A 20,022-nucleotide genomic window follows, 5' to 3' on the forward strand; every position below is an offset into this window, starting at 1 on the left:
AGAATAGAATCATATCTCTGTGTCCTTTGGGTGACACACAGAGAGTGTTGACATAGTTTTATTATGACAAAAAGGGGGGGTGATATAGAACCCATGCAAAGAATATTACGGCAAAAGCGGGGGAGGTCACACAAGCCTAGAGACCTGAGTTCAATCCTCAGGACCCAGATGAAGTTGCAGCCTGACCTCTACAGGTGTGCCGTAATGTGGGCCCGTGCTGTGAGCTGAGAATGATTCGTTTTGGCTGGCGAACTGTTTCCGACAGTTCAATCCATCACAGTGAGGGCACATGGCAGAGAAGTTTCTTTCACATCATGGCCAACCAGGAAGGAGAAAGTGACAGGAAGTAAGCCGTGAGGGTAACTCTCACATCCCGTCCCTCAGTGACCTACTTCCACCAGCTAGCTCTTGCATCCTGAGGTTTCCACACGTTTTCGAAATAGCACGACTACCAAGAGTTCTGAAATGTTAGGGTGTAAAATGATGTGTGTGTCTTTGGGTGTGTCTGTGCATGTGAGTGAAGGTACCCTCGGAGACCAGGAGGGGGCGCCAGATCCCGGGATTTCAGCTTTCCTTTTTTCTTTTTTCTACCTACGGCGTTTAGTGTCTTCTCTGCACCTGAATTGTTCTGAACTGTCACCATAGTATTACTTAGTAGAGTTTCCATACGTTGTGTGTTTCTTCTGATGAATGTTCTATACTGTTCTGTCTCTTTCATTTTCTTCACCCTCCATTTTTTTCTCCCTTTCCCTTCTTTCTGTTAGAGTCTTATGTAGCTCAGGCTGACCTTAGACTTGACAGGTCATTGAGGATGACTTCGAACTCCTAATCCTCCTGCCCCTACTTCCCAAGTACTACAATTACAGGTGTGTGCCATCAAACCTGGTCTCTTTGTGGGTTTCTTTTTTTTCTAGACAGTGTTTCTGTGTGTCCTAGAACTTGCTCTGTAGACCAGGTTAGCCTCGAACTCCCAGAGATCTGCCTATCTCTGCCTCCTGAGCACTGAGATTAAAGGTGTGCGCTGCCAATGGCAAGCTTTTATTTTTTAAAAAATTCGTTTTTGTTTATGTGTATTTCTCTGTGTGAGTCGCATGTATGTGGTGACATCCAGAGTGGTGTTTGGTTCCCTGGAGCTGGAGTTGCAGAGGGTTGTGAATTGACTGATGTGGGTGCTGGGGACCCACTGGGAAAGTAGCAAGCGTGCTCAGCCACCGAGCCTTTCCTCGTGCCCCTAATACTTTTTTTTTTTTAAGAAATAATGACCCACTGGGAAGCTGGCCCAGCTCACCTAGAAGTTCTGCCCTTCCTGCCTCTGTCTTTCCAATACCTAGAATCCAGGTGTGTGTAAGCAGGCTTGGCTTACTCCATTTCTAAGAGATCAAAAGTTTTCATCCCATACTTTTATAGAATTGCTTCATATCTTTGAGGATATTGAGGTTTTTAGACGCTCTTTCTATGCTGGGTAATGTGTCTCAGTTTGTAGATTACTTGCCCAGCACCCAAAAAGTCCTGGGTTCTATCCCCAGCATTGTCTGGAGGACTGAGTTTGTAATCCCAGCACTTGGGAGGCAGAGAAGGAAGGATCAAAAGTCACAGGTGATCCTCATATACAAAGCAAGGCCGAGGCCAATCTGGGCTGCATGAGACCATGTTTTTTTGTTTTTTTTTAAAAATGTTCTCTCCATTTTTGGTTGTTTCTTCTGTTGTTTTCCCGTGTGATTTATTGCCTGTTGAGTTTGTGTCTTTGCCTTTTCCCCCCCTCTTCAAATAATTTAAGTCTTGGCATTTGTTAGTTTGTTTCTATGAGTTTACTTCTGTTTATCGATACCTTGACTTTCGGTACACTGGTGATTTGGGCAAGAAAAATAAATGCGTAAAGGGTGTGCAAAAGAATCCAGCCATCTGAAGATCAATAGTTTATGAGTCTGTGGTGCTATATAGAGTCCCAGCTGGCCTTGAGCTCACTGTGTTGTCCAGGGTAGCTTCAAACTCACAATCCTCTTGCTTCGGCCTCCAGAGTGTTAATTAATACTGTAGGTACGTACCGCCGTTCTCCATTACAAAACCTGATTTACTTGTTGTTGTTGCTGCTGTTTCTAGTCTTCCAAGATTCCAAGACAGGGTTTCTCTGTGTAGCCCTGGCTGTCCTGGAACTCACTCTGTAGACCAGGCTGGCCTCAGACTCCCTGAGATCCACCTGCCTCTGCCTCCTGAGTACTGGGATTAAAGGCAGGCAGTGCCTGATTCTTGATACCAGCAGAGAGAGGCTTGACTCTTATCAGTATCTCTTACCGCTTCTACTGTGCTCCCGGCCTCACCCTCTGACAGTCTCCGGGTTCCCCTTCCATACTGACCACATGTGTTGCTCCTAAGCTACCCCCATCATTAGTGCTGGTCCTGTTGGCTGCAGATTTCCGGCTGGGCTCTCCACCTCCAAATTACTCCCATCTGCTCTCTGTCTCTCCCGGATGCCTCAAAATGTCTGGCTCACAGCTCCTCATTTTCTAATGTGGCGGGGGACTTATTTTTAGCTTTAACATTTCTAGGATCTGGTGGAGGAGATGGGAGCACGTTCCTGCTGGGCATCTTAGCCCAATCTCCACACGGTTCTGTCCCCACTTTTCACCTCTGCTGTCCTTGACCAGCTCTCCTTTCCTCTTACCTCCAGTAGCCAGTCACTGTCTGATGAGCCATACTATTGTCCCTTCATTGGGGGATTCTAGGCAGGGGCTCTGCCACTGAGCCACGCCCCCAGCCCCTCACTGGGGATTCTAGGCAGGGGCTCTGCCACTGAGCCACACCCCCAGCCCCTCATTGGAGGATTCTAGGCAGGGGCTCTACCACGGAGCCACGCCCCCAGCCCCTCACTGGAGGATTCTAGGCAGGGGCTCTGCCACTGAGCCACGCCCCCAGCCCCTCATTGGAGGATTCTAGGCAGGGGCTCTGCCACTGAGCCACGCCCCCAGCCCCTCACTGGGGATTTTACCAGGAATTCTACCACTGAGTCACACCTCTAGTCCCTCACTGGGGAGTCCAGTGCCCTGCCACGGAGTCATGGCCCCAGCCTCGAGGACAGGCCTGTGTCCTTAGGCCCAGCACTCCTGACACTTGTAACTGTACAGGGATTTCCGACATGCTTTTGTCTCTTTCAGCCTCGCTCTGGCCCACATTTACCCTTCTGTGCTGATGCTGTCCATCGATGACGCACAGGACTGCAGTTAAGGAACTGATCTTTCAGTGCTTGGCTGGTAGCCTTTCCTAGAACTGACCCTGCTCTGTTCCTGTAGCTTCTTGCGCTCATCAGAAGGTTGGACGTCTTCTTTGACCAGGTCCTTCTCTGTCGTGCTTCAGTGGCAAGGAGGGGGTTGAGTCGTCTCCACGGGATCCACAGATCAGTGCCTGAGAGGACACCAGGGCTTCCGCCTCCCCTCAGTCCCCGACAGAGGGTCTCTGACAGTTCCTGTTGTCAGCTGGATCGGCTTCAGAAGTATCGTGGAAACAAAACCGTGGATGTGTTCGTGGGAAAGTTTCAAGACTGGGTCGGCTCAGATGAGAATGTGGGCAGGACCTTGGGGCAGCTGTTCACACTGCCTTCCCAGTCAGGGAGCCGCGCGGCACCGCAAACAGCGTGCTTCCTCTTGATTATTCGGTCCTTGACCCCAGATTATTGGATGGGGCCGCCCACATCCATGGTGGCTCTTCCCACCCAATTAAACCTCTCTGATAAACCTTCACGGACGTCCCCAGGTGTGTTTCCTAGGTGATCCTAAAGATTAATCTTTACAGGCCAGACACAGTTCAGTGTTAAGCAAGAGTTTGTCTGGGTGTGGCATCACAGACCTTTAATCTTAGCACTGGGGGAGGCAGAGCCAGTCCATCTATGTGAGTTGGAGGCCAGCCTGGTCTGTGCCACAGTTCCAGGCCAGCTAGGGATTCACAGTAAAACCATGTCTTGGAGACAGGGCGCAAAGAAACTGAGTTTGAAGAAAAAAGCATGAAGGAGAATAAGGTAGAAAAGACCAATGATTAGACATTGGTTTATTGCTGGATGGTGGGGGTGCACGCCTTTAATCCCAGCACTTGGGAGGCAGAGGCAGGCGGATCATCATGAGTTCAAGATCTGCCTGGTCTACAGAGTAAGTTCCAGGACAACCAGGGCTACACAGAGAAACACTGTCTCGAAAAACAAACAAACAAACCAAAAAAAGAAAAAAGAAAAAAAGGGGAAAAGATATTGATTTATTTAGTGCACTGCTTTTTCTGCCTGTTTGCCCTGGCGCTGAAACAGAAGTCATTGTCCCTAACAACCTGCTGATGCGTCTATAAAATCTTGCTTGCCTACCCCACCTAGAAAGACTCCCACAATAGGCAGATCTGGTCCAGGCCTGATTATGACAGTTAACATTGATTGTCAAGTTATCTGAAGTCAACGAGGAGACAGATCTTTGAGTGTGTTTCCATATTGGATTAACTGAAGTGGGAAGACCAAATGGGCGGCACCATCCCCTAGGCTGGGGTCCTGGACTACATAAAAAGGAGACTGTGAGCACCAGCATCCGTCTCTCTGCCTCCTGACTGTAGTTGCAACTCCACCAGCTGCCTCATGTTTTACCGGCCATGATGGACTGGGCCCTCAGATTCTGAGCCCAAATCAACCTTCCCTTCCTCCTTTCCTTTCTTCCTTCCTTTCTTAAATTGCTTCTGTTGGGAATTTTATCTTGACCGTACCCCCTTTCCCCATAGCATGCTCCTCTGCACCGCCTCTGGGCCCTCTGGGAACAGCCAAGGCTAACACAACTGTTGCTGTCCCCACAGGCACTGGTGCCATCACACGGTGACAAGGACAGTGTCCTGCCAGGTGCAGAATGGCTCCGAGACGGTGGTCCAGCGAGTCTACCAGAGCTGCCGGTGGCCTGGACCCTGTGCCAACCTCGTGAGGTAAAGACACCCAGGGTGCCCTGTTCCGCCTTGCCTTTCTCTTCCCTTGCATGATGTGACCCAGTTACAGTTCTTGGCTGCCCTGATGCTTGGAAAGGAGAGTCGAGCACAGATTCTATGAACAGGGAGTGAGGTGTACAGGCCACTGTGAGAGGGACCTGCTCCTACCTGATACAGTGTCACTGTTGGGGATTACTGCCGATGCTTGGGGGAGGGGACAGAGGAGACGGAGGATGGTAGGGCTAACGAGAACGATAAATAAACTAAATTATGGGCTTGGAAATCCAGCTTTTAGAGCTGCCCCTTAACAGCCATGCCCGCTCAGGGCCATACCCGATTACAACACCCCTCTTGAGGGCACACACATTCCACAGCCAGTCCTCTCACGGCCTCACTCTCCTACAGTCACACTTTCCCACAGCCACACCGTCCCACATCTGCGCCTAACAGGAACCACCACCTTCAACATCCACGCCCTCTCGTGGCTCTGGACTCTCACAGACACACCCTCCCCCAAACCACGCCCCTTCAAAAAGCCACACCCACACGCAGCCGCATCCCCCAAGCACGTGCATTCCCAGGCATCCTTCTTACAAGCTCCACTTTCTCACAACCCCGCCTTCTTAGAGATGTCCCTTGATGTCTCATTGGCGGGGATTCATCCTTCAAGCCTCAGTTTCCCTAGTTTAAAGTGGAGGGGACAGAATTCTGCCTCAGGATATTGCTGGGGGAGGAGATGGGGTTCCATGATGGAAGTCCCACAGGAACCTAACTTCTAATCAACTCCGAGGCGCAGGCTCCTGATGAGTGGCGTAAGGCTTTAGGAGCCAACTGCAGGCGCTCGGGGCCCCCAGGCAGCTCCTGGTACAGTTCAGGCCCCAGCACGCCGCAGGCCCGCATTCCTCACTCTGAGGTTAGGGAAGCAAATGCTCGCAGGACCCCCGCCCCGTCCCGAGCTGACTCCAGCCTATTCTTTCGCTCAGAATGCCTCTTGCTCAGCGTGTCTGGCCACGTTTCAACCGCAGCATTTACATAGCAGCGTTCAGGTTTCCATATTTCTTGTCCGTTTCTCCTCCCCGTTGTTCTGAAGTTGTGTGGTGCCCAATTTTGGTTCTCCCCATCCTTTAAAGCATTCCTGGGCGCCTTGATTTGTGTTGGCATAGAACCGCGGTGGGGAAAACAGAACACAGAAGGCACTTTGTTGATCTTGGGATCAGTTGCAAATTGCTTTCCTTGGTCCCCGATAGCTTTCTTCATGGTAGTAATGTCACTTCAATCTCTGGGTCTGCCCTAGACAGTAAGGGGCTCGGGATGTGCTCTCCCAGAATACGTAGACTCCTGATTTCCATTCCAGCACAGCATCTACCTAGGTATGGCGGAACATGTTTAGAATCTCAGTATTCAGAGGTGGAAGCCGGAGGATCAGAGAAGTTCAAGGTTATCCTCTGAAGCATAGCACATTCAGGGCTAGCCTTGGCTACATGAGACCCTGTGTCAAAAAAAATTTTTTTTAAAGAAGGAAAAGGAGAGAGACAGACAGAGAAAGAGACAGAGAGACGGAGATAGAATGCGCTGGGGAAGGCTGGTTTGGTGCCTGTAATCCCAACACTCAACAGCTAAGGCAGGGAGACTAAACTTCAGGCCAACCTGGGCTACACGTTAAGTCCCCAAAGAAAAAAGAAATTAAACTGAGTTTGGAGGTGGTTCGGTTGGTAAAGTACTTGCTGTATAAAGAGGAGACCTGAGTTCCATTCCCAAAACTCATGTTAAAAAGCTGGGCACCATGGCACATGCTGGTAAACCCAGCACTGGGCAGGCAGAGGGAGGTGGATCCCTGCTGCCCTCTCAACATCTAGACATCTAGAGGCACAACACCAGATGACCGCGAGTCACTGGGGCAGCGGTATTTACGTTTGGGGGGACACGGTAAGTGTGAGGATGGAGATGGCACTGAACAGGGAGACACTTCGCTGAGAATGGAACACTAGGGCACGGCTGAGGGACATGGCTCAGTCCTAAAGTGCTCTCCTCCTAAGCACAAGGAGCTCAGTTCCAGCCCCTGAACACAGGTTCGAGACAGGCTTTGGTGGTATACACGTGTAACCGCAGTTTGGGAAAGGGTTCCCTGGTTAACCAGCCTTTAGCCAGCCTGGATGAATTGGCAAACTCCAGGGCAGCGTAAAAGCATGTCTCCAAAACAAACCCAACATGGTTGACTGACCGGGCTTACACTCACACACACACACACACATACTCACACTCACACACACACACATACTCACACTCACACACACTCACACACACACACTCACACACACACTCACACACACACTCACATACACACACACTCACACACACACACTCACACACACACACACACACACTCACACACACACACTCACACACACACTCACACACACACTCACATACACACACACTCACACACACACACTCACACACACACACACTCACACACACACACTCACACACACACACACAGATGCCCTGCTAATTAAAGGTGAAGTCTACCATTGGCAGGATAACCTTCTGAGCTCGGTGCAGTATTCAGGACCCTCTTCCCTGGCAGAGCTTCTTCTCTGACCTTGTCTGTGGGGTTCAACTCCCAACGCCCCCACACCTCTATCTGCAGAAGGTCCTGTAGCCTTAGTTAGATTACAGGTTCAAGGTCCTTTCTCTTGATAAGAACCTATAATCTAACTAAGCTGGCACTTGAGATTCCTGAAATGCTCTGTCTCCAAGGCGATGAGGCAATTTGGTACCTCAAGCCTTCAGTCAATGGCCTTCGCCCATCCTGGATGTTTCTATCCCCACTCCCTAAAACTATATAAACCCCGATCACCCCAAGTGAAGTTGATCTGCCTCCTTGTAGCTGGTCTCAGTGCGTCATTCCCCCAACCCCCTGACCCCCCACCCCTGAGAGAGAGAGAGAGAGAGAGAGAGAGAGAGAGAGAGAGAGAGAGAGAGAGGAATGCAGTAAAATTGAGCTGAACACCAACATTTATCTCCCCAGCTTCCTGACTGAGTGTAAGACGTCCCCAGCTGCCTTTGGGTCCGGAAGGACTACATCCAGATTAACCCTTCCTCCCTTATAGGTCAAGTGTTAGGATGCAGTGCTAACAAAGACCTGGAGGCAGAAAGGACCTCCTGGGCTTCCTTGCTCAGTGTTTCAGTTTCCTAGTTGCTGCACGGGGTGACCCCCATCCCCTGTCTTGCTCTGGAGTGGGAATAGGCTTAGCTTGCACATGTCCCTTACAGTGGGTGTCAGGTGGTATTGGCTACCCTTGGGTGCCCCCAAGCCTCTCTCAGTCAACTATTGGCAGTGGTGGGCTGGGTTCAGGAGGTCTGCCAGACTCAGAGAAGCCACATGGGCACCGAGGGGTGGGCAGCTTTGCTCCACCAGGTCTCTTCTGCCCTTGGCAGACTCCTTAGCTCCTCTGAGGTCTTTGATGGCATTCCAGCCAACCTTTTCCAGATGTGCTGAGTGGAGGGCTTTGGAGGAACTCTCTAGGGCGTCATCTGCCTCCTCATTCCGCCTCTGCCAGACGATCCCCTGCCGGCCGGCCTCCTGCTTTGGTGGGGTTGCCTGCTGCTCAGGGGGCAGACGCCTGCCAGCCTAAATGGAGTTGTGATTTAAATACTTTAAGATGTGGGCTTGCCTTCCTGTACTTCCTCCTCTTCCTCTCTTCTGCCTCTTTCTTCTCCCCTCTTCCCCCTCTACTTCCTCTTTCTCACCCTGACTCTGGAAGCTCAGAGGCTTTCTTGTCTGGGTGATGTCCCCCACTTCGTGGACCCTAGCTACTATGGAAGCAGCTGTGTGCTGGGTCTGCTGTCTTTTCCCTGTCTTTCTTGGTGTGTATGTGTGTATGTATGTATGTATATATGTATGTATGCATACGTGTGCATGTATGTATGTGTGTATGTGTATTATGTATATGCATGTATGTGTTATGTGATGTGTGTATGTATGTATGCATATGTGTGTATGTATGTGTGTGTGTATATATATGTGTGTGCTCATGTGTATATGTGTTTCCATGTGTGTGCATGTGTGTAGGCACACGTGTATATGCATGCAGAGTCCACAGGTCTACCTCAGGTGGCACTAGTGTCTCCATCTTGTTTTTTCAGATATGATCTCTCATGTAGCCTGGCTAGCAAGCCCCAGGGATCCACCTGTGTCCACACCCAACAGTTAATTTTATTCTGTTATTGTTGTCACTACTATTATTATTAGCGTGTGTGTAAGTGTGCAGGCCAGAGGACAACTCTGTGGGGCTAATTCTCTCCTTCCACATTTGTATGGGCTCCAGGAATTGAACCCAGGTCTCTAGGCCTGTGTGGCAAGCCCTTCACACATTGAACCATCTTGCTGGTCCATGGCCAGCATTTTCACATGGTCCTGGTAATCCACTGAGTGTCCCCCCCCCCCCCCGTTTGATTTCATTGTTGTCTTTGAGATAGGCTCTCACTAGGAAGCCCAGGCTGATGTCAAACTCACAGTTCTCTTGCCCGTGTTGGCTGTGGCTGCCCCTTCCATCTGACACTGGGAAATACCAGAGGCCAGAGACAACCCCTCCTACTGCAGTGGAACCTCCTCCTGCCAGTCCTCTGCTGTTAGCCAAGACACAATCTCCTTCCCTCTGAGCAGTGCCTCCATATTTCCTGTTGAGGCTTTGCTACCTCCCAGCCTGTTCCTCGTCACTGTGAACTGGAGAACCAGTCAAGCCATGGGGCCTGGAAAGATGACCTGCCCAGAGAGAGAGATGCAAGGCTCTTGGGATGAGGACTTAGGGGTGAGCCAGAGGCTCCCGGACTGTGATAATACCCAGGCGCCCATTAGGAGACCTCACGTTACTATAGGGAGATGTCCTTTAAAGGCCAGAGGGTTATGGCCTCTGTTCATCTGTCTCTAGTAATAACCCTGATAGGAATTCCCTTTTCAAATCTCTCCTTTAAAACATTATTTATTCATGTGTTTATTTAGTGTGTGTGTGTGTTTACTCACATGCACGTATGCACCATGGCACACATGTGGTGGTCCGAAGACAACTTTCAGGGGTCAGTTTCTTCTTCCACCATGTAGGTGGGTCTGGGGGTTGGACTCAGGTGGTCAGTCTTGGCATCAGGCACCTTTCCTGGCTGAGCTGTCTTGCCAGTCCTTCTACTCTCCTTTGAAGCAACATGCCTTTGGGGACACCTTGGGCATTTCTGCAGTCTTTTAGGACAGTCGCTGAGAGGCTGTGGGTCTGTAGCAGACCCCCTCTGAGTCCCCTGCATACCACATAATTGTGATTTTGACCGTTTCCTTGGAGGACCTGTGTGTCCTTGAAGGGCATGCTAGTGTATTAATTAGGGTTTCTCTTCTGTGAGGAAACACACTTGTCCATCATCCATGTAAGTCAAGGCAGGAACTCAAAGCAGGAACCTGGAGGGAGGAACTGACGGACAGACCATGGAAGAATGCTGGTTAGCGGCTGGCTCCCCGTGGCTTGCTCAGCCTCCTTTCTATCAGCACCCAGCCAGGACCACTAGGCCAGGGGTGGCTCTGCCCACAGTGAGCTTAGACCTCCCATGTCAACCATCAATCAAGAACGTACCACAGGCTTGCCCTCAGACTGATCTAATGGGTGCATTTTCTTAATTGAGGTCCCCTTGTCCAAAATGGCTGTAGCCTGTGTCAAGTTGACATATAACCAAACAGACAGCACCATCGGTTAAATTCCTTGTGATAAAAATAACCCACAAGTGCAGCCTCAGAGAGGAAGGTTGATTTTCTTCACATAACTGGAGAGTACCAGTCCATCATGGTGGGGACATGACAGCAGGAGCGTGAGGCGGCTGGTCGCATTGCAGCCACAGCCAGAAAGCAGAGAGAGATGGATGCCGGGGCTCAGTTTGACCCCAGCCAATAGGATGGTGCCTTCCACATTTGGGGCGGGTCTTTCTATCTCCATTCACCTGGAAACTCTATGATGTCTAGACATTTGTCTCCATGCTGACTCCGGATCCTGTAAAGTTGACAGTCAAACATAACTATCCCGGTGGGTCTCTGCAGGATTGGGGGCCTGCAGAAGACAACACCTACAACTGCTCAGGGTCCAAGTCCAGTGAGGTCAGAGGAGGACGGTGAGTAGCCTGCTCTGTTCCTTCCGTCCTTATTCCTTCAAGGCTGGATCTCTAACTGACCCTGAGCTAGGCTGGCAGGCATCATGCCCTAACAGTCCCCTGCCTCGACATACCACGGTGCTGAGGTCACACGCAGGCTTTACACTTGGATGCTGGGGATTCGAACTCACGTCTTCGAGCACTCTTAACTCACTGAACCATCTCCCAAGACTCCAGCAAAGAGCTTCGATATATCACTTGGCAGACAGGAGCTTACTCACTGTCCCACTGGGGGCTCGAGTCTGTCAAACATGCCGCTTTGAGCCTGACCTCATTCTTTGGGTGTCAGTTTTTCTTAAGTGAGGCCATTTGGCCCTGCTGGGTCCCTACTTCTCAGTTAGCAGCCCCTGACACCCTTCCACCCCTTTTCTCCTTCCTTCCTGTCTGGCCGCAGGCAGAGATCTCTCTTGAAAGCACATCGCGAGGCAGGTCCCCTCCCAGGGAGGAGTACTCATCATGAATCTTGATGGCTTGTGTTTGATCTCTGGGACCCACAAGGTAGAAGGAGAGAACGACTACCACAAGTTGTCTTGTGACCTGCACACACTGTGGTGTGCGCACAATACCTAAGCACACTCAAATATCGAGCAAAGCTGGGGCGGAGTCAGCTTCATCACACCAGCTGATGTTGGCTTCTCACTCTCACGGGTCTGTCTTGTCCTTTGTGGATTTGGTCCTTTGTCCCATGTGCTGAACAGTTTTATGTTTAAAGTCATCTAAGAGGAGGGAAACTCAGATAAGAAAATGCCTCCATAAGACCCAGATGTAAGGCATTTTCTCAATTAGTGACTGATGGGAGAGGGTTCAGCCTGTGGTGGGTGGTGCCACCCTGGGCTGGTGGTCCTGGGTCCTATAAGAAAGCAGGCTGAGAAAACCACAGAGAGCAAGCCAGTAAGCAACATCCCTCCACGGCCTCTGCATCAGCTCCTGCCTCTTAGGTTCCTGCTCTGTTTGAGATCCTGTCCTGACTTCCTTCAGAGATGGACTACGATGTGGAAGTGTAAGCTAAATAAACCCTCTTACAGGCTCTGTAAAGACTTCTGCCTCCTGAAAGGCAGGGGGTTCAAGGAGTACACTTCCATGCCTGTCTCCTTGTTCATGGGAACAATCCCCTTGCCCGCACAAAGCAGGCTGTTGGGACTTTTTTTGCTGAGTGTGTGAATAACTTACAACCAATCTCTCTTACAAGATGTGTAGGAGGGGAAGAGGAGGGAGCTTGTCAACTCTGCCCAGGGGACAGAGGCGCTTCACAGAAGAGGGAACACTTGAGTTTCACTGTGAAGGGTCTTTGAGAAGAAGGAAGGGCATATAGGGAGGGGAACTTTTGTGTGCATGACCAGGTTTGACAGAGGAGGATGAAGCACTCCTAGGTTCCGTCTTAGGGAGGTAGGTAGCTCACAAATTCATACTGAAGCCCTATAGATAGCCAGGAGACGAAGTTGCCTTTCAAACTTAGCCTTGGTCGGCCAGGCTGGTGAAACAGCGCCACCCACTGGTAGATCCTGTGCTTGCCGTTGGCGTCCGCTAGGAGCTTCAGAGTCTGAAAGCCAGCAGCCAGCAGAGTGGTCCAGAGTGGACCGAGGGTAGCTGTGCTGGAAGATCAAGCTCTCCCCCTGCAGTCCAGGGGACCGAAAACAGCAGACTCAGGCAGCTTCCGGAAGGAAAAGCGCTCTCTGACACCAGATGTCCAGAGCAGAATAAATGGGTCCTGGACCAAGTCCTTTGGCCCAGTCCCCAGTGTCACAAACATCGAACATTGGCGCTGTTGAAGTTGCTAAACAGCCATCTGCCTCAGTTTCTTCATATGCAAGCTCGGAACGATCCTGGCCTTTGTCCCCTGATTTGCTCAACGTGAACATATATAAGCAACTCAATTCACTGTGTTAGGGTGAGCAAGATGGCTCAGCAGGAAAAGGTGCTTGTTACCAAGGCTGAGGACCCAAGTTTGATTCTTGAGACACACGCACAGTGGAAGGAGAGAGCAGACCCCTCAAAATGGTCCCTCCCATGATCCCATGTGCTGTGGCACATGTTTAGTGCTCGCCACACAATAATAATGTTTCCAAACATTCTGTTTTGGAGTGATCATTTTTTTTTTCCTGTGCATGGGCAGATGCAATTGGATGCTGTTCACCTTTTTAAAATTTAAAGATTTTTAATTTTTTTTTTAAATTAAGGGAATGGTGAATGTCTGAGTATGAGTGTGTGCACACAAGTTCAGGTGGCCGTGTAGGCCAGAGGCACTGGATTCTCAGAGTGACAGTCACAGGCAGTTGTGAGCTGTTCAGTGTGGGTGCTTGGAATTAAAGTCAGGTCTTCTGGAAGAGCAGTACATACTTTTAATGATCGAGGCATCTCTCCAGTCCCCGAGGACGATTTAAAGAGATTTACTTATTTTATTTTGTGTGTGACAGTGTTTTGCTCACATTCGTGTATGTGCACCTTGTGTATGTGCACCAAGCGTGTGCCACCTTAGAGTTCAGTGGAAGGCGTCCATGGCCTGGAACTGTTGTTATAGATGGTTGTGAGTAGGGGGCTGGGAACCGGACCCGGGCCCTCTGCAAGAACAGCAGGTGCTCTTGACCACTGAGCCATCTCTTCGGTCCTCTGGCTACCCGTTTTGAGACAGGTTCTCTTACTGGCCTGGAACTCAACAAGTGGGCCAGACTGGCTGCCGGTGGATCTCAGGGGTTCTCTTATCTCCACTTCCCCCGGGCTGGGATTACAAGTGTAAACCACGACACACCTGGCATTTTTTTTCATGGGTGCTGGGGTTCAGAACCTGGGACCTCATGATTGACCAGTAACCTGCTACCAGCTAAGCCGGTTCTGCAGCCCTGTCAGGCTTCTGACCAGTGTCATCACTTAAAATGTGGACTGCAATACTTCTCAGGGACCAGAGGCTGGGAGAGGGAGGGGCAGCGTGTGGCGGGGAGCTGTTCCACCCCAAGTAGGGCAGAGACTCGTAGCTAAACAGCGAAGACCCTCTGGCCTGTGCGGAATTCTCATGAGGCACAACTTGGAGGGGGCGTTCAAGAATTCCCACAAGCAGAGCTCTCTATTCCTGAGATCCAATTTTAGAAATGGCTGTGATTTGTGAGTTTTCCTGTCAGCAGGGTAGCTCCAGATGCTGCTACCAATTAACTCGTCATTTCTCCATTTGCCCATTAAATCACCCCATGTCAGTGGGTTTAGATGTTTGTGAGGCCAAGCAGTCTTTTGTGGAAGGGGGCTTGGTGCAGACATGTGAAGGCAGAAAGTTGGACTTGCGATTTGACCAAACGGGTTTTGTTTGTTTCTTTTTTGTTTGTTTGGAGGGGGGTGTTTTGTTTTGTTTTGAGGCAGGGTCCCACTATGAATAGCCTAGGCTGGTCTCAAACATAAGCTTAAACCTCAGCCTCCCCGAGTGCTGGGCTCACAGCTGTGCACCGTAACACTGGGCTTGATTTCGTTTTTATAACCTTTCTCTGTCTCTCTGTCTTTTTCTGTCTGTGTGTGTGTGTGCGTGTGCGCATGTGCAATTGTCTGTGTGTGTATGTGCGAGTGTGCATGCACGCGGTACACATGTACACTGCCCAGGGAGAGGTCACAGGCTTTGGGAGCTGGCTCTCTCCTTCCACCGTGTGAGTCTGGGCCAATCAGACTCAGGTCACCATGCTTATAGAAAACGTCGATTTACCCATCATTCCACTATACCAGCCCTTCAACCTCACTTTTTGAGACTCAATCTGGAGTTTGCCAATTTGGCTAGGCTGATTGACCAGCAAGCCCTAGGAATTCTCCCGTCTCCACCTCCCGAGTGCTGGGATCACGCGTGCACATTCCCACACCTGGTATTTTAACCTGCACTCTGCATTTCAAACTCACACCTTGAACACGAGCAAGGCAAGCATTGTACCGACTATGCCGCCCCCTCTCCCTTGCTTTGAACTTTCTTGATGTGCCTAGGTGGGAGCGTCTTAAGGGAGGAAGGATTCTAATGTGGCTGTCTGAATTTTAATCAAAACGCATTTGCTGAGGGTGAGCACTGTTCCGATCACAGTGCAACCCCAGTCTTGCCTACTCAAGATTGTGAGACATTTCTCCACAACAGCTGAGTGTATTTGGGGAGCTAGAGAAAGACAGGGGTGATCAGGGTCTGGTGGTTCACGACTGCATGAGCAATCCAGATACTCAGAGGCAGAAGCCAGAATATTGTATGGTCAAGGTCTACCCAGGACAGAACAGAATATGTTTGAGACCAGTCTAGGCAACTTAAAACCCTGTCTTAAAAAGAGGTCTGAAGGTATTTAGTGGAAGAATGCATGTCTAGAATCTTCCAGTGAGGGGCTGGGGGCGTGGCTCAGTGTTAGAGCTCCTGCCTAGAATGCCCCAGTGAGGGGCTGAGGGCGTGGCTCAGTGGTAGAGCCCCTGCCTAGAATCTTCCAGTGAGGGGCTGGGGGCGTGGCTCAGTGGTAGAGCCCCTGCCTAGAATCCCCCAGTGAGGGGCTGGGGGAAGGGCATGTCCCAGTGGTATATCACCTGCTTGGCATCCTCTAGTGAGGGGTTAAGAGAAGTCTGGAAGGGTCTCTGATCTGGATGGGCAGGAGCACATGCCCCACTGACCTCGCCCTTGTGTTAGTTACAGGACTCTCATTAGACCGACCTACCGGGTTTCCTACCGCACGGTAACTGCGCTGGAGTGGAGGTGTTGCCCTGGATTTACCGGAAGCAACTGTGAGGAGGGTAAGTAAAGTTGGAGCACTAGACATCTAGGCTGTAAGGGATATGGGTGTTTCTGTCCTCACCCCCATGTGCCCTGTGCCTGCTGGTGCCCTTTCTATATGCTTTGAAAACTCGAGTTCTTCACTCTCCTAACGATCGATCCCTGAGTCCAGTGCTCTGGACAAAGTGGTCCTCCATGCTTGTGGGTCCTGACTTGGGTTCCTAGTTACACTGGTTGGATGGGAAGTGGGGAGCCTCAGAAGCTATGGTCTCGGAGAACCAATTTGATTCATAGCCCGTTTCTCATTCTGGCTCAGACACATTCAGATACTACCTGTTTGCGGCCAAGCAAATGCAGATGAAATTTAATCCGGTACAAACAGGATGCCTATATGTATGTGTGCATATGTGGAGATCAGAGGTCTGGAGCTGTCCACCTCGTTCTTTTGAGACAAGGTCTCTCACTCCCACCTTAGTGATACTCGGGTCAAGACCTTACCTCATGACCCCTGCAGGCCCTCAACTTCATTTTTGATGTTTTATATTTATGGTAAGTATATCTGTGCACTGTTCTATTGTAAGTCAAAGAGCATCTATTTGTATTCGATGTCAAAGCATAGAAAACGTTTAGAATGACGTTTTCCAATGTAGCCTCCTATCTCTCTTTGGCAAAAAAAGCAAAACAAACCCAAAAAAGTGGTAACAACAACAACAACAAAACTTGAGACTTGGTGTGTGTGTGTGTATCTGTGTGCATGTATATAGACCTATGTCCTTCTATAAATTTTTGTGGTTGTGAAATATGGAAACACACATCGTTTATTAACTAAATGCCTAATATATTTATTTCCAGCTTTTGCATAACATCACTGTAAACATCTTTTAAAAATGAAGTAAAATTTCCATATACTTAAGTGCACAAATGTTTATTTATACACATCAGTGTGTGTGTGTGCCTGCATATGTATATGGGTACTTGTGCTTGTGAGTAATTGTGGAGGTCAGAAGAGGGCACTACACATCTGCCTTAGTTAGCTAGTTCCATTCCTGTGAACAGACACCATGACCAAGGCAACTCTTATAAGGGACAACACTTAATTGAGGCTGGCTTACAGGTTCAGTCTATAATCATCACAGCAAGAAGCATGGCAGCATCCAGGCAGACATGGTGTTGGGGATGGAGCTTAGAGTTTGGTGTCTTGATATGAACGCAGACAGAAAGACTGTCTTCCAGGCAGTTAGGAGGAGAGTCGCAAGCCCACACCCACACTGACACACTTCCTTCAACAAGGCCACGCCCACTTCAACAAGACCACACCTCCTGATAGTGCCATGCCTCGGGCTAAGCATATTCACATGGCCACAGCATTTATCACTCTCTGTCTGCTTCTTGCAACTTCTCCCATCCTTCTTCTCTTCCTTCCTTCCCCCTCTCTCTTTTCTTCTTTTGTTTTTCCTTCCTTCCTCTCTCTCTCTCTTTCTTTTGTTCTCTCTCTCTTTCTCTTTAGATTTAACTTTATGTGCATGGGTGTTTCGATTGAATGTATGTCTGTGTATCCATGTGCACGCTTGGTGCCTACAGAGGCCAGAAAAGGGCATCAGACACCCCTAGAACTGGAGTTCTAGGTGGTTGTGAGCTGACCTGTGGGTGCTGGGAACTGAACTTGAGTCCTCTGCAAGAGCAGCCTGTGTTGGTGACCGCCGAGCCACCTCTTGAGCCTCCTCCCTCTGCCTAGAATTTTGAAGGTTCGGGGAGATCTCACCCAAAGTTATCACAGCGAATCCTGGACCGAGTCCTTCCCCAGCATACAGGATGGTACTGGATGGCACTGTCCCTAGCAACTCAGAAGCCGGATCTCGTTTGGGGTGTGTGGGCTTAGACTCTTCAAAGCCTACATTAGTTGTGGTTCTTCAACACTTCAACCTCCTTTCTAGCCCACTGTCCGGCTGTGACAGGAGGCTCTCTGAGGAGACCTTTGGCCTGGCTGGGTGGGAGAGGCCAAGTGAAGGGGAAAGGGTGGGAGCAGGGAGGGGGAAGTGCTTCTGTAGCCTCCACTGCTGCTGCCGCCCCACACCACCACCACCACCGATGCTCTGGTGCTGATGCTGCTCCAAGAAGCTGCACTGGCTGTTGAGCCAATCAGGGGAGCTTCTGGTGGCAAAAACTCTTCCTAGGCAGTGTCATAGCTCTTGTGCAACAGATGCCCAGATGACAGAGTAATTCTCACACACCTTTTTTCCTTCTGGATAGGATATTAATACACTTTTGGCATGGGTTGGGTCTGACAGCAGGTGCTTCCTATTGGCTTGTCCTGTGATGCATCATCTACGTGAGGAGGGACTTGTGGGAGCTGTTCCTACATGAACTGATGACAGCAATTCACTCTATGGGGTGTGTGGCTACACAACAGGGACCCAGAGTCATGAGCAGGTGAAGCTCCAACTATCCCTTCAGGATCTCCATGGCTTCAAGCCTTAGCTCAACCTTAACAGGCTTCCTCTCACAATCCACCACCCCACAACCCACCAGAGGTAGGGGAAAAGAAAGATTAATAGGAAGTGGGGTTTGTGGACCTGCTTAGAGATAGTCTTCATTGTCAGCAGTCTAGTTCAATGGCAAAACACCAAAATCAGTAGCAGCAGCTCAATCCAGAAGAAACCGAGAGGCTCTGCCAATCGGCACGAGTCTGAGGAAGCAGCTGGAACACCACCAGAAGTTCTTTGGTGAGTTTTTGTCTAAGAAACAAAGATCTGCAAAGAAAGCAAAGCAAACCAATGCCATACAGCATCACCAGCAAAGGCCAGCATCAGCAAGGTCCAGTGAAGACCAGCAAAGAGTTGCAAGGCGAACCAATGCAAGAGCATCACCTACTGGGTTATACTTAACACTCTTTCCAAAATCCGATGCCTCTCAAGCAGCTTCTACTCCAGCAAAACATCGCACACCCTTTCACCAGGCAACTTCCAGAAAAACACCATATGTCTGCTTCAGCAAGGCATCCTCTCATAAGACAGCCTCCAGAAAAACATCACAGGATGCAACTGAGTCTCCAACAAAACCAGAAAATTTTCCTTCAGGGGTGCTTGTTTAAATACCAAGCATCCCCACGGGTTCGTGCACTTTCACACGAGGTTCCCAGCTGTAGCACCAGTAGACTGTGGGACCTTTAGGAGGGAGAGACATTATGGAGAAGGTGAATCATACGGGATGTGGGTCAGGGTTGGGGAGGTTTGTTGTAAATTTTTTCTCCACGATGGGCAGACTAAACAATGTCTACCCCCACCTCATAATGTCCCAACAACAAACCAAAGTTCTATTCCACCAAAGTTCATCCTGGGGAACTAATGAGTTTGTAGGGCTTACTTATAAGCCATGGAGGAGAGAGAGGCCAGATGTTGGAGCATAGGTGACCCTAAAGCAGTCTCACTGGAAAGTCTGTACCCAGAATGGATGGTGACTCTCATGGCTGCTCAGATGAGCCCCTTCCTCTAGTCTTTCTCAGCCTATGTACCCCAGCTCCCTGAGATTCCCAAGGCCCTCTTGGGATTAGGGCAGAATGAGAAACAAACGGCTGTGGGGAGTGGGAGGTACTCAGATGAGGGTCCAGCAACCTTCCCCACGACATCATTCTTTACGGAATGCCAGCGCTCAACACGCACAGATATGATGACCTTTTGTAAGCAAGCGTATCTGCTCCCACAATGATGGTGGCTGTTTACAGCCCACTTCCGGTCTCCACTCCACTTCCTGTTCCTCTGAGATGTGAGGAAGCGGGGATTCCCAGCGGCGCTTTCCTACCATCTTGGAGCTGTTTGCCTCCAAGCCTTCGTCTCCGTATGGATGTTATCTCTAGAAACCATGAACCAAAATACCCGCTCTTGTCTTAAAGAGCTTCCTGTCGGGTATTTGGTCACCGCAACCAGAAAAGTACCTAATGGGGTGTTGTAGGAATTTGCGACAAGTTAAAGGGCTCAACCAACTGGAAGTAAATTTAACCTAAGTGAAGAACTGTTCTTTCCCCCCTTTCTTTGTTTCCAGCTGGAAATACATCTAGGATGGATGGAAACAAATCCCCAGGGTTCCCATAAGGGGCAAGGCAGGTCTGGGGCAGAGGGATTTAGCTCATGCATTTAAGCAGGTTGACTTGGGACCACACGAGGCTTTCTTTTCACCTCACCCCTGCTCTGTGTAAA

The 20,022-nt window shown here is 49.9% G+C and overlaps 1 protein-coding gene across 2 annotated transcripts in view; it reads left to right on the top strand.

Annotated features, from left to right (window-relative positions):
- COL26A1 (collagen type XXVI alpha 1 chain) overlaps positions 1–20,022 on the top strand; it is a gene marked incomplete at both ends in the record, with an annotated part of 127,345 nt that overhangs the window by 27,834 nt on the left and 79,489 nt on the right. Inside the window, 2 exons of one of the 2 annotated variants that reach the window (XM_080940435.1) lie at positions 4,816–4,938; positions 15,746–15,849. In XM_080940435.1, the coding sequence (XP_080796561.1) occupies positions 4,816–4,938; positions 15,746–15,849 (227 nt within the window). The remainder of the gene's footprint in view (positions 1–4,815; positions 4,939–15,745; positions 15,850–20,022) is intronic. The other variant, XM_080940436.1, reaches the window with a different exon arrangement.

This window comes from Micromys minutus, assembly GCF_963924665.1.
Source record: "Micromys minutus genome assembly, chromosome: 29".
Classification (NCBI taxonomy): Eukaryota; Metazoa; Chordata; class Mammalia; order Rodentia; family Muridae; genus Micromys; species Micromys minutus.